This window comes from Bubalus bubalis, chromosome 3 (genome assembly GCF_019923935.1).
Source record: "Bubalus bubalis isolate 160015118507 breed Murrah chromosome 3, NDDB_SH_1, whole genome shotgun sequence".
Taxonomy (NCBI): Eukaryota; Metazoa; Chordata; class Mammalia; order Artiodactyla; family Bovidae; genus Bubalus; species Bubalus bubalis.
In genome coordinates, this window is record NC_059159.1 from 165,090,812 (window position 1) to 165,104,943 (window position 14,132).

Here is a 14,132-nt window from a genome sequence, read left to right on the forward strand (position 1 = left end):
CGCTGACTAAAAGCAGCTTTTGGCTAAATTGTCCACAGCAGACAAAGCCCTGTGCTGCAATCTTTCCACGTGTCAGTGGATTTAATCCCCATGACTGACCCGTGAGGGGCTACTATTCTTGTATCTGTTCTGCAGATGGGGTGACTTGGGCTCAAAGCAGTTAAGACACCTGCCCAGGATCACTCACGGTAAGTGATGACACTGAGACTTGAACTTGTGTTATTCCATCTACGGACTGAGCTCCAGCCACCCTGCCTGGCCCAGTGCCTGTGGTGTGTGGCCATCACCCCACCTCCCTGGCTTCTGCCTCCGTGGACTCTAACCTTCTACAAACACCTCTATTCTCAGTCACAGGTCTTGCCTTTCAATACCTGGCTGCTGTCGTCTCCAGCTCGGGGTGACCCTGCCAGCCCCAGCTTCAGGGACCAGCTCTCCAGAGAGAGCCTCAGGAGTCAGAAGCCCCGCAGTGGGGAGGCTCAGAGAGGCCCACCCCAGGCCACACTGCACACACAAGCATAGCTGAGAGGCACCCTGCTTTCTTATCTTTGGGTCCGTACTTCCATGGGACAAAGAGGGCATAACTATGGAACGTTACCTGGGCTACTTTCCACACTGGTGGGTACAAGTGTATTGGGTCTTTCCTTGCTTGGTCTTGTGCTGGGGAGTGGGGTGGGAGCAATTGGACTTGATTTTCTTGACTTTTCTCGGACCAGGCCTATGGGCAGGTCTGAACACTGTTGCGGATGATGGCTATGACCTCCCCAGGGCATCCCCAGTCCTGATTCTCTCCAGTGGCTCCCTAGCTTGTCCTCTGGCCTCAGTGTCCCTCTCCCCAAGGGCTCCCCAAGCCCGTGGCTGAGGCTGGCCTGCCTGGGGTCTTGCCTGAGCCGTGTCCAGTGCCCAGGTCTCAGGGGCTGCCCAGCCCGAGCGGGGCTCAGGTGCCGCTGGTTGAGGTGTCTCACCTCTCCCTACACCGGTCATCTCATCGGTCTCCCTCCTCCAGTTCACCCTTACCAGTCAGTCCACCTGCCACAGTGGCCAGCATGATCTAAACGCACATCGAAGCTGGTGGCTCCTCAAGACCCTTCTGTGGTTCCCCTTTGCCCTTGGGACAAACCCCAACTCCCAAAGTGGCTGAGGCCGCGCACTTCTAGAATGGTCTTGGAAACCTTTGGAATTCTGAACCTTCGGCACTGCAGCCCGCTCCTCACCCCCACCTGCCCTGGGCCAACTGCCATTCACCCTTAATCATGACTCTCTTTGGCAAACCTTCCCTGATGATTTCTGACTGGGTGACCCTCTGTGCCTCCAGCGCTCTGGGTTTCTCCCATCAAAGCGTGCGTGTGAGGTTGTAAATGCTTACTGTCTGCCCCCCACCAGACTGTGTGGGCAGAGCTAGCTTGTCCCTGTCTGTCTTCTTTGCCTTGATTTACAGTTGATGCCAGTGGTGTTTACTGAATGAGTGAGTGAATGTATGAACAAACAACGGGATGAGCCACGTGGGGTCTCAGTTTCCCTAACCATAAAATGGGAGACTTAGGTTAGCCTTGTGGCTCTTTCTGTAGTGGGATCCTCCCACTCACACCCCCAATTTCACAAGTCACATCTGGACTTACCTCTAACTGTGGACCCACAGCATCCTACTGGGCATGTGCCGGGAATCATGATATTCCTAATCTCCTTGCCCCTCACTAGAGATCAACAGGACAGGGAGCCATGTCTAAAGGACTGAAAACCAGGAAGTGGTCCCGGGAGGGTGCGGGCCTTGCCCAGGGGCTCAGAGCAGATCTGCAGCTTCAGAAGTCAGGCCCTATGATGCAGTACCAGGACACACGCAGCTGGCACAGAGCGTGAGAGCCCCTCAGCCCACCACCTGCCCCGGCTCAAGGCCAGAGCAGTCTCCCCCAGGCCTCCTTCATGGAGATGCTCGCCACTCCCTCTCCCCATGCCTGCCCAGTGGTACACAGTAGTTGCTCAATTAAAATGTGTACAGTAACTAAAATTGTTCTCCAATGTATGGATCGCCCACCCAGGGGCTCTAAGGGTAGGGCTAATGACAACCTCCTCCAAAAGGACTTATGCTACATGCTGCACCTCCTGGGATTTCAACCCTGAATATTCAAGGAAGGACTGACGCTGAAGCTGAAGCTCCACTATTTTGGCCACCTGATGCGAAGAGCTGACTCATTGGAAAAGACCCTGATGTTGGGAAAGATTGAGAGCATGAGGAGAAGGGAGTGATAGAGGATGAGATGGTTGGAGGGCATCATTGACTCAACGGACATGAGTTTGAGCAAACTCCGGGAGATGGTGAAGGACAGGGAACCCTGGCTTGCTGTAGTCCATGGGGTCCCGAAGAGCCAGACACAACTGAGTAACTGAGCAACACATTAAAGGAGGTTCTCCTCTATTCCAGGAGAACCTGAAATATTCCTGATCTGAAGGGGAAGGGGACAGTCATCCCTGTCAGGAGTCCTGGCCTCCTCTTCCTCAGGACCCCTCCCCTAAGAACCCCTCCTCTCTGGGTTTCTCCCAAGGGCCAGAGCCTGACTAGTCAGAAGATAAGACCAACCAGACCTGGAGCTGATGTCTCTCTTTATTCATATACTTCATCACCCGTGGCCTGGTTTCTCCTGAATCCAGTCTCATTTCTCCGAGTCTGGGGTGGCATCCACCCTTTGCGTCTGCAGTCTGCTCCATCAGCCCCCACGCCCAGGCCTGGTCTCTGCCCAGGCCAGCTGCAGACTGGAGCAGCGGCTGCTACGCCACTGAACAGATGGAGAGACTGAAACCCAGTGTGCAGAGCCCAGCCCAAGGCCACATGAAGGTCTCCTGGGTTCCCACGCTGCCTGCACAGGCAGGGAGGGCCTGGCTAGGGCTCCGTGTGCCCTCAGCGAGGGGGTGGCTGGCTCCGGCCACGTCGCAGGGAGGTGCCGATTTGGTCTCTGAGGGCCTCCAGTCTCCGGGCCAGGTTTGGAACTGCAGCCCCACCTAAAGGGCACACGATGAGGCTTGAGGCCATCACCTCCTTGGGCCTTGCCCCACCCAGGCCCATCAGGGTCCCAGCAGCCTCTGGGGAAGTCTCAGATGGCCCTCTGAACTCAATCTGCCATGCACACCACGGGCCCCAGAATACATCTGGGAGTGCAGGTGGCTTCAAGAAGAGAATTCTAGGTTTGAGAAGTAGAAAGATCATAGAACTCTCACCACTTAATCCGCCCTCTATTTCAGAAATGGGAAGACTAAGGTTTGGAGGTGAGTTCCGGCCCAAGATCACAGAGAACGCTAGCAGCCCTCCCCTCGCGCCCTTCTTCACCTCTCAGCACTGGCGATGCATTCAGTGGCCCCGCGGGCAGGGGAGGTGCAGAGGGCATCACTTTCTCCTCAGTCAGCATCTCCGCCAGAACCTGGGTCTGAGTCCACTCACTGTGACTCCTGGGCCGGGGGAGTTGGGTGGTGGGAAGTAAGCCTTCAGTTTCCCAGGCCTGTTCCCTAACCCCCCATCCCCCAGTGCCCTAGGGCTGGGCTCACCTCTCTCTCGAGCACTTGGCAGAGCTAGGGCAGCACGGGGGTGCCCAGGGCGGGGGCCGGGCAGACAGGGGCCCATCACCTGGGGCCTTAGAGCCAAACACCTGCAGGAGAGACCAGAGTCCACAGGGCTGGGTGATCTCAGCTCTGGGTCCGTGCCCCACTTCCCTGAGGCTGATCATGATACCACGCTCCCTGTCAGGCCTGCCCTAGGGGGCACTAAGAATGTCTGGTGAGCATAAAGGGCTGGGGGTCCCTTTTCCTGCGGGCAGTGGGTGGCCCTTGTGAAGTCCCCTCTGGAGAATAGGCACTCCACAAGGGCAGGAACCACGTCTGCTCTGTGAATCCTCAGTGCCCAGAACAGGGGCTGCCACAAAGCAAGGAGTTTAGGGGAGAGTTACTGAATAAGTGAATACTCACTCATTAAGTAAATGCATTCATTGACTCATTCATCCAGTGCATAAATGAGTAATGTGTAAGTGAATAAATGAATAAGCCAATAGCAGAGTAAGTTCCCAAAAGAAGGTAGAATGGGGAGGACCAAGGGCGAGGAGAGGTTAACAGCTATTTCGAACCCCGGGCAGAGAGAACCCAAAGCCAGCCACTTCCCGCCATGACCCAGCCCAGGACCCTGGAGTCCCCACAGTTCTGGAGCCTTCCAGACTACAGACCCCTAGCTCCAGGTCTCCAGTTCTCCCCGGCTTTCCCTCCTTCCACCTCGGCCTTTCCTACCTGGGGCAGGTGGAGTTCCCTCCGTGGGCAGGCCCAGTGGGCCAGCGATGCACGGCACAGGGGGCAGAGTTGGCAGTGGGGGCAGAGGGGTGGTGGAGCCTGCAAGAGGTCGTGTCAGGGGCTCCGTGATGTCCCTGCCCCTCCCTTCCCTGGGCTGGGCAGAGACTCACGTGGCACAGGAGAGGTGACACCATCACACAGGGACACGGCGGGGCGGGGCCAGGGCCTGGCTGCTGAAGGTAGCAGGCAGAGAGGAGACGCCTGGAAAGAAGGGTGGGCTCTGTCTGCCTTGAGCCCTCAAAGCTACCACCAGCCTGGCACCCAAGTCCTGCTTTTAACAAACGCTCATGGAGCCCGAACTACATGCTGGGCACTGTTTTCAGATCTTTACATATGAATTCATGCCATCTGGTCTTTAGGACAATCTCGGGAGGCAGGCACTGTATCGCCTCCGTTTTACAGAAGGAAAAATCCAGGCGGTGAGAGGTTAACGGACTCACCCAAGGTCACACAGCTGGTGGCAGAGCTGGGGTCTAAACCCTGGGGGTCTGGATCCAGAGGGCAGATCTGGCCGAGCCACCCCCTTTCCCACCTGCCCTCCACCCTGAAGGCTGGTCTCAGCCGGCAGCCGCGCTCACCGCTCCAGCTCGCGGACCTGCTGGGCCAGGATGCGCTGCTCGCCGTGGGCCAGGTCCCGGCTGCTCTGCAGCTGCTTCTTCTCTTTCCTGGAAGGCAGGGCCGGCGGGGGCATCAGTCAGCTCCTCCTCACTGCAGCACAGTATGAGCCCCAGGAGGCAGGCAGGGACAGAAGAGGAACAGGCGGGGGGCTGGGGGGGGGGCGGGGGAGAAACCAGAGAGGGGAGGCATCTTGGCAGAGGGGGCCCGCAGTGAGGGGTGGGCCACAGAGTCCGGGCTAGGGGAGTCTACCTGAGCCTCTCATTCTCTAGCATGAACTCCTGCAGCATCCCGTAGAGGTTCCGCTGAGCCCAGGCCACCCGGGCCCCACTGAGTCCAGAGGCTGCAAGGAAGAGGGAGGCAGCTGGAGCCCCAGGAGCCCCAGAGCCAATCCTCATTTCACCCCCACCCCAGGGAGCTCATACCCTTGGGGTCCATTTGGCCCAGTTGGGACCGCAGGTGAAGGTTCTCCTCCTGCAGCTGCAATAGCTCAGTCTCCAGGTGCTGGGGCGGCTTTGCCTTGGGGGACTGCAGAGAAAGAGGCCCAGGGCTGCCGTTCACGGTTGCACAGGTTTCTCACTGCACAAGGCGGTCTGGCGTAGGGGAGTAAGTGGAGCCTAAAATCCAGCCCAGGCTCCACTTGCCCACTTGGAATCCTGGCCCAGGGTTACATACACTTGGAGGGGACACCTTGTCCTAATGGCAGCAAAGTGCCATGTGGCCTCGGCTGTCTCCCTGGAAAGCCTGCTGTAAACTGCTCCCTGTCCAACCCCAAACTCACTTCTGTCCAAACCTTGGTCCAGATTCTGACCCCAAATAAGACCCCACATCAGATTCCAACTTAACTCAGACTTAGTCACGATACCAGCTAGGATGTTGGCTAGACCCTGAAGCATGTCCTGAATCAGACTCCAAGCCTAAACCTACCCTCACCCTGACCATGAACCCTGACTGCAACCCCACCCTGCCCAAACATAACCCCATCATCAAGATTTCAACCCTAATCCCTGCTCTGACTCCGTCTCAGACTTCAACCGTGGCACTGATTCAGTCTCCAGCTGTTGGATGATGCCCATCACCTCCCCTGCCTGTCCCTCTGCTCTGCCTGCGGCTCTCTCCACTCACCCTGGGGGCCTGTGGCCGAGTGGTGACCCGCTGAGCTCGGCTTGCATATCGCAGGGTGCTGAGGGTCTCGGGAAGGCACTGGGCTGAGGGGGACACGCAGGCCACCTGGGGAGGACTGCCCCTGAGTGCTCCTCTCTGGGAGCCCTCCCTCAGGACCCAGCCCTCCCTGCCAGCCTCCTGTGGATACCATGAGGGTGACCCCATGCCCTCCTAGTGAATCTGCCAGCAGCTTGGTGAGCTTGCTGTCCCGGAAGGGGATGTGGCTCTGCTTCCGCTGAGGGTCCAGTAGCAGCGAGATGCAGTGACCTGGGTGGGGAAAGCATGGTCACCCTCCATGTCCAAGGCCACCCAGCTGGTACACTGCAGAGCTAGGTCTCCATCAGGCTTGTATGTCTCTAGGGTGTCTCTTTCCATATGATCTCATTACCCATTCAGACTGCTTGGCCACCAGACTAGGGCTCCCACCTTGATCCCTAATGCCCACCAAAGGGCCTGGCAAAGGAGCTTAGGAAATGCCTGACAAATGGACTGAATGAAGAGATGTTTCCTACACATCTCCCCATGCATGCAGAGAAGAAGGCCAAGGTAGGTCCCAGCTATTAGAGACCTCAAGACCAATGACCTGGGGGGTGGGGAGATGGGAAGACAGGTTAGTGCCCTTCTCCTCCCTGGGCCTCAGTCTTCCAAAATACAACAAGGGTCAAGTTGAATGTCTGAGGGCTCACACTCTGCACTGAGTGTGTTTCTACCCCCCCAATTAGAATTCAACTGTATCCTCAGCATTTATAGATCCACAAAGTTCTATGAGAGAAAGCATGAGATACCAGCAAGCTGAGGCCTCAGGGAGGCCTGTGGCTGCTGGATCATAGCTCTTTAACTCTCCTCCATTCCCAATTACTCCCCTGACTTCCCCACTGTGGATGGCTGCGGGCAAGGCATAGAGGAAGGACTTGGGCAGTCAGTCCACTCAGATCTCACCCAGGGCCAACAGGCTGCGGTTGATGCTGTTGGCCTCAAGCATCAGCTCCCCACGGGATCCTGTGGCCACCACCTTCTCACTGCCGGCCAGGTCTACAAAGCACAGCTTCCCCCCGGCAGGGAGTTCCCCGGGGTCCACAGGAGGCATCTGCTGGGGTTGGAGGATCAGGGCTCCATGGGGACTTGGGAGGGGCTGTCATCATCAAAATCACAGGGCCAAGGGTTTCCACTATTACCTCCCATGCATGCCCAAGCTGGTTTATACATCTAGAGGCAGACCCTTGCTGGGTGGCCCTGGGCTGCTCCTTTCCAAGCTGAGGCACTCACAGTTTGGTGGCTGATGTAGAGTGTGAGCAGAGCATGGCTTCGGCTGGAGGCCTGGTTCAGGGTGTGAGCGGAGCTCCTTCGACGGCTAAGACCTAGAGAGGAAAAACATCTTAGAGTTGGATGTGGTAGGAAGAGCAAGTTGTCACCAATGAATAAAAAAGGAGCGAAGACATCCTGATAGAGGGGTCAGCTGGTGCAAAGGCACAGAGGCAGGAGTGGAATGATGGGTGTTGAATTGGGTTCTAGCTTGAACAGGTGAAAGGGGACGGGAGAGAACTGAGGGGAAGAATGTCAGTCTGATTCACATTTTATTAATATCAACATCTCTCACATTGCTGTGTGAATAGAGAGAAACTCAGGCAGAGAGATCAACTGGGAGGTATGCCACAACGCTCGGTTGGAACCTCGAGACTGACCACAGCGGGTGCTCAATAAATAGCTGATGAATGGATGAATGAGACCAAAACAGAAGAGCCTTTAGGCTAGGGCTTCTCAGGTGGCTCGGTGGTAAAGAATCCACCTGCCAATGCAGGATTCACGGGTTCGATCCCTATGTCGGGAAGATCCCCTGAAGGAGGAAATATTCTTGCTGGGATAATCCCATGGACAGAGGAGCCTTGAGGGATACAGTCCATGGGGTCACAAAGAGTTGGACACAACTTAGCTACTGAGTATGCAGGAAGTATGACCTTTACTCTCAGGGTTCTGGAAAGGTCTGGAAAGGGATAGGGATGTGGTTTGCTTTGCTTGATGCAGAAGCATGCACTTGAAGGGGGGGATCCCTCCAGGAGGTACAACTGAGGCTTGACCAAGGCAGAAGCCCAGTGCTGCAGAGAAGGGTGGAAAGAGTCTGGAAGGCAGTATCAGCAGGCCTGAGGGGTAAGAGTGGGGGGCACCCTTGGTTTGTATCTGAACTGTTGATTTGCTGGCCCTTTTCTCCCACAAGGGTCATCTCTGAACCCACAGCTCCAGCCTGGGGCCCCGAGGGCACTGGGTGAACAGGTGAAAAACTTGCATCCCACATATCCCAAAGCAGCTTGAAGTAGCACGCACCCATTTGCAGAAGTTCCATGAGGGCCCCCAGGCTCCCAAACTCCACCACCCGCAGCTGCTCCACATAGAAGCCCCGGGTCTTGTTCCAGCGAACAGGGAGGGGCCGGGGAGCCCCCAGACTCAGTAAGTCCCGAATCTGAAAGAGGAGGGTGGAGGGTGAGGGAGTGGCCTGAGTCCTTGTTTCATCCACCCCCAGACCTTATGGTCGACAGCCCCCCACCTATTCTATTTCCAGTTTCCTTGGAAAGAAATGCCTCCCTTTCCTTATGGGCTGTCTTCCTAGCCATCCCAGTCCCCCACCTGCTCATTGTAGATCTCCAGGTAAGAAGCATGGAGAGTGACAGGAACATCCAGGTGCTGCACGCGGTCTAACAGCCAGGTGAAGGTCCTCTGCATGATGCCAGCCAGGCTGGGGGGTACAGGCACCCCCTCTCCCTGGGAGCAGAAACAGCCGAGCCTGGGGCTGGGCTACCACCATCACCACCACCGTTATAATTACTCTTTGTAGAGCACTGTGCTGGGAGAAGGCAATGGCACCCCACTCCAGTACTCTTGCCTGGAAAATCCCATGGACAGATGGCCTGGTGGGCTGCAGTCCATGGGGTCGCAAAGAGTTGGACACGACTGAGCGACTTCTCTTTCACTTTTCACTTTCATGCACTGGAGAAGGAAATGGCAACCCACTCCAGTGTTCTTGCCTGGAGAATCCCAGGGACGGGGGAGCCTGGTGGGCTGCCGTCAATGAGGTCGCACAGAGTCGGACACGACTGACGAGACTTAGCAGCAGCAGCAGAACACTGTGCCAAGTTCCCATACCAACATCTCATTTAATTCTCAGTCAGTGCTATCTCTTTCATTTTACAGATGAAAAACCTGAGAACTAGAAAGGGGACACCTGAACCCAGGTGCTCTGGATTGGCTGAGACCCTCTACCTTCCCCGATCTTTCCTCGCCTGCAAATAAATGGAGCTGGGCTGCATCGTCCAATTCCTTTTCCTCTGGGAGTCTGCGCTCCCCAAGGCTTCTCGCCCACCGATCCCTGACCCCCGGGGGCTCTGCTAGAGCTCGGCTCACCTGGGGAGGAGGTCCGGTCAGGGTGTAGGTCTTCCCGGAGCCGGTCTGGCCGAAGGTGAAGACGGTGCAGGAGAAGCTGCGGGCCGCAGGAGTGTGGCTGTACAGAGGCTGGTGCGTGGCTGGGTTGGGGGAGAAGGGAGGGAAGGGGGCCGGGGGCGGGGCCGTGCGCGGGCGGAGCGCCCGCGGCCTCACTCACCCGCGCAGCGCCAGCTCGCCCAGACGCCGCACGCCGCACGCGCGGAACACGTCATCTTGGGTGCTCGCTCCGTCCAGCACCGCGCCGAAGCGGAAAGCCACGTCCGGGCCCCCGCCCGGGGGGCTCACCTGGGGAAGGGGGCCGTAGAGAAGAGGGCGGGGCACCCTGGGGAGGGCGGAGCTCGCTTCGGGGAGGGCGGGGCCTGGGGGAAATTGACCTGGAGGGACCTGGCGTGTTCCCCGAAAGTGGGGTTTTTTTTTTTGGAGGGGAGTGGGGGTAGGGGGGTGGAAGTCCTCACCTGCAGAGTCCGGGTCCCTGAGCAGTGCAGCACGCTCTGCTCCCCTCGACGCAGCTCGGCAGCGCTCATGGGACGCACCCTGTGGTCGGACGAGGCGGGGAGGGGGCTGATGGTCCATCCTGAAATCTCCATCAGTCCCTTCCTAGCCGCACCCCTCCGAGCCACCCTACACCTACCTGAGCACCACCTGGATGGGCGTTTCTGGCCCCTCCGGCCCCTGCTCCAGGTTCCTCGCGGGGTCCCTGTGGCAGCAACTCGAGTTAACCATCCGTGTCCCAGCGGCTTCTTGAACCTCCCTAAATCTGTACTTACCCGTCGGGCGACCCGCGTTCCTCCATGTCCTGCTTGGCACACGGAGTTAGCTCCGCCCGAGTCTCGTTCTTTTCCCTCCCCAGTACCCTCCCCCTTCACACTGGGACTGGCTATACACACTTACATCCCCCACTCTGATCGCCCCCCTTTCCCAGGCAATCATCCATCCGGAAAGGCTCGACCTGCCCAGGGCTAACTAGTTAAAGATTTACCCAACCTCCCACCTGTGTGGTGGAAAAGTCTGGAGCTAGAGAGTTCGGGAGTCTGAGGATCTCTTGCCCTTGGCCAGTCCCATCAGGAGGGACCACCAGACCAATCTCCTCTGTGCACAGATGGGGATACCGAGGCCGGGACTGGGACAGGCTCAGCCCAGGCCACACAGACAGTCTGAGCAGAGCATGGGACCAGGCTCTTCCTACTCTCTCCACATACTTCTTCCCTTTTGTAATCTTCCTTCCCACCTCACCCCTCTGCAGCAGTTCCAGCTGCTTCCAGCTGAGCCCAGGGAGGGGAGAGGGGTCTAGAAGGATGGGAGGGGCCCAGGTCCCAGTTCCAGGAAGATGTGGCTGGATTGGATTCCTGAGTTGAGCAGTCTACAAAGCTCTGAAGCATCTGGTTTAAACTTTGGGTCACCTGCCTCTCCAAGGCCAGGGCAGTTGTTTAACCCTCTCCTGGCCTGGCTGATGAGAGCAGCAGAGATGTCTGTGAATGTGCTGAGGTGGAGCAATCACCCATTCAGTGCCAGTCTCCATGCAGGGCAGCAGGACGAGAGAATCCCATATAGATCCTGCCCCTTCTGAGCTCACAGTCTTGCTAGGAAAACAGGTAAGTACAATCTAGTGTAGCGGTTTAAGGGGAGGGTGGATTTGGAGGCCTGTAGGAGCAGGAACCCTGATGGCAGAAAGTGAAGGAGAACTAAAGAGCCTCTTGATGAAAGTGAAAGAGGAGAGTGAAAAAGTTGGCTTAAAGCTCAACATTCAGAAAACTAAGATCATAGCATCCGGTCCCATCACTTCATGGCAGATAGATGGGGAAACAGTGTAAATAGTGGCTGACTTTGTTTTTCTGGGCTTCAAAATCACTGCAGATGGTGATTGCAGCCATGAAATTAAAAGACACTTACTCCTTGGAAGGAAAGTTATGACCAACCTAGACAGCATATTAAAAAGCAGAGACATTACTTTGCCAACAAAGGTCCATCTAGTCAAGGCTATGGTTTTTCCAGTAGTCATGTATGGATGTGAGAGTTGGACTATAAAGAAAGCTGAACACCGAAGAATGGATGCTTTTGAACTGTGGTGTTGGAGAAGACTCTTGAGAGTCCCTTGGCCTGCAAGGAGATCCAACCAGTCCATCCTAAAGGAGATCAGTCCTAGGTGTTTATTGAAAGGACTGATGTTGAAGCTGAAACTCCAATACTTTGGCCACCTGATGCGAAGAGCTGACTCATTTGAAAAGACCCTGATGCTGAGAAAGATTGAGGGCAGGAAGAGAAGGGAACGAAAGAAGATGAGATGGTTGTATGGCATCATCAACTCGATGGACATGGGTTTGGGTGGACTCTGGGAGTTGGAGATGGACAGGGAGGCCTGGTGTGCTGTGGTTCATGGGGTCGCAAAGAGTCGGACACGACTGAGCCACTGAACTGAACTGAACTGAGGAGCAGGAAGGTAAGAGTGGTGGGTGAGGATGTTCTAGGCAGAAGGAACACCCTGCTGGAAGGCCAGGGTGGGGAGGGGAGATGTGTGTGGCACTGAGAGGTTTGAAACTGGGCCCCACTTGTGAAAGGCACATCAAAGAATCTGGACTCATTCCCTAGAGAATCAGGAAGCCAGTGAAGGGTTACCAACAGGAAAGTGACACCGTCAACAGATATTGATTGTTTATAATTATTGCCATTGTGGCTATCTCTGCCTGTTTTCTGAAGATTTCTGTTAATTCCTTTTCCCTCAAACAAATATTAGGATGAAAGTTCTAATCATCACCCCCCTCAATGTAACATGATCTGTATACCATAAATGACAGCCAACTATCAGAGCAACCCAAATAGCGAACGGCGTGTCTTGGGTGGCAGTGAGTTCCCCACGCACTGGAGGCATGCATGCAAGAGCCAGTGGACTTTCTGGGTTTATAGGGCTAATAGCTAGATCTGGAGGGGGAATTAGAGAGAGCAAAGAGCCACTGCCTCCAGCTCTGCAACTAACAAACCACAGAGCCCTGGGCAGGTTATTTCCTCCTTCAACCTGTTTCCTACCCATGAAAAGAGATTATAGTTTCGTGATTTCAATGAACCAGCGTAACTGAAAGTGATTCTTATATTGCAAAGAATTATTTAAAAGCAAATCCCTGGTGAGCTCTAAGATTCTTTTCTACTCTGAAATTCCTTAATTTATTATAATGTTTTGAATAATTGAGGTAGACAGGACAAGAATTACCATCCTTGTTTTTCAAAGTAAAAACAAAAACAGGAAACTAGAGGCAGGCAGGGGAAGTTGTCTAATGAGAAAGCAGCTGTAAATGGATGATCTGAGAGAGTTTAACCGAGAACGCAAAACTTTTAAGTCCTGAGCTTCTGCTCCAGCAGGTTGCCCTGTTCAATTGTAAATCCAGCAAGTGAACAAGTTGCTCCTTCAAATGCTTTTAAAAGGGTTAAGGACTCAGCCACTCACATCTTAGTGTGTGTTGATTTGATCAGACTGCTGTTCCTCCTCAAACTAGAGTGAGGGGAGCCACACTGAAGGGATTTTGAGCAAAGTGCCAAGACTAAGGGCCTGTGCATGCTGGGGTGTGATGAGCTAGGGCTCGGTCTTTTGCACCAAGCTCCCAACCTGGATGTGAATGTGGGCATCACTGGGTGTCCACAGCAGGAGCGCAGTTCTGTTTCTGGGCTCTAATGGTGCAAGTGGACATCTGGCACCCTTATGTTGAACATTCATTCAGCAAATTTGTATTAAGCCTCGTCTATGCACCAGGCTTCCAGGCATTTGAGATACGTTAGTAATCTAAAATCTAAAATCTAAAACAGATAATACTAAGTGTTGGGATGTGGAGCACCAAGCATGTATACGTTACAGGTAAAAGTGTGAAAACAACTGTTTTTTGGAAAACTGTTTGGCTGCTGCTACTGCTGCTAAGTCGCTTCAGTCGTGTCCGACTCTGAGTGACCCCATAGACGGCAGCCCAACAGGCTCCCCCGTCCCTGGGATTCTCCAGGCAAGAACACTGGAGTGGGTTGCTATTTCCTTCTCCAATGCATGAAAGTGAAAAGTGAAAGTGAAGTCGCTCAGTCGTGTCTGACTCTTAGCGACCCCATGGACTGCAGCCCACCAGGCTCCACCCATGAGATTTTCCAGGCAAGAGTACTGGAGTGGGGTGCCATTGCCTTCTCTGAACTGTTTGGCAACATATACTAAAGCTAAACACGTGCCTGTCCTCTGACCCAGCAATTCCACTCCTAGATCTGTGCCCAATAGAAATGAGTGCATGCTCCCACCTAAAGATGTATACAAGAATGTTCTTATAGCCTGATAGCCCTACTAGCCACCACTCCATCACCACTACCAGTTTTTCTACCTCCATCTTTGTCATCATTACCACCACCACCACCACCATCACCCCATCACCATCATCACCAGAACTACCATCACCAACAGCTGCATAACCAGTAGGGCCCATAATTATTGGTCACTGCAACCACCAGCTCCACCACCAGCAACACTGTTACTGACGTGTATAGTCTGTGTTTATTCTCTTGAGAAAATTCAAGAAGCACTACCTGGGCCCCAAGCCCCACGTTGACCCTGGTGCTGCCTGTTCCCACAGCTGGAACTGAGT

General features: G+C 55.0%; 1 protein-coding gene across 4 annotated transcripts; it reads right to left on the reverse strand.

The window, feature by feature from the left end:
- Positions 1-2,320: 2,320 nt before the first annotated feature.
- On the reverse strand, positions 2,321-10,435 carry KIF12 (kinesin family member 12). Of its 4 annotated transcripts, none has more exons than XM_025282310.2 (19): positions 10,299-10,426; positions 10,163-10,228; positions 9,987-10,065; positions 9,689-9,816; positions 9,493-9,568; positions 8,719-8,853; positions 8,419-8,554; positions 7,366-7,457; positions 7,039-7,189; positions 6,248-6,366; positions 6,061-6,165; positions 5,361-5,463; positions 5,188-5,278; positions 4,899-4,985; positions 4,431-4,521; positions 4,261-4,359; positions 3,532-3,632; positions 3,317-3,435; positions 2,321-2,991 (listed from the first exon to the last, which is right to left on the reverse strand). In XM_025282310.2, exons 1-19 carry the CDS (start codon positions 10,322-10,324, stop codon positions 2,891-2,893), a joined length of 1,905 nt encoding a protein of 634 aa, XP_025138095.2. In that variant the 5' UTR covers positions 10,325-10,426; the 3' UTR covers positions 2,321-2,890. The 4 variants fall into 4 exon arrangements, 3 of the variants coding, with proteins under 3 accessions (XP_025138095.2, XP_044796435.1, XP_025138096.2); XM_025282311.2 differs by having other exon boundaries at positions 2,322-2,991; positions 7,039-7,186; positions 10,299-10,425; XM_044940500.1 differs by lacking the exon at positions 4,261-4,359.
- Positions 10,436-14,132: the final 3,697 nt, after the last annotated feature.

Coding starts and splice junctions, on each gene's coding strand:
- KIF12 (XM_025282310.2), bottom strand. CDS start 10,324: ATGGAGGAACGCGGGTCGCCCGACGG. Junction 4,986..5,187: donor CTAGAGAATGAGAGGCTCAG/GTAGACTCCCCT, acceptor CCTGCCTTCCAG/GAAAGAGAAGAAGCAGCTGC. Junction 4,360..4,430: donor TGTCACCTCTCCTGTGCCAC/GTGAGTCTCTGC, acceptor GACCTCTTGCAG/GCTCCACCACCCCTCTGCCC.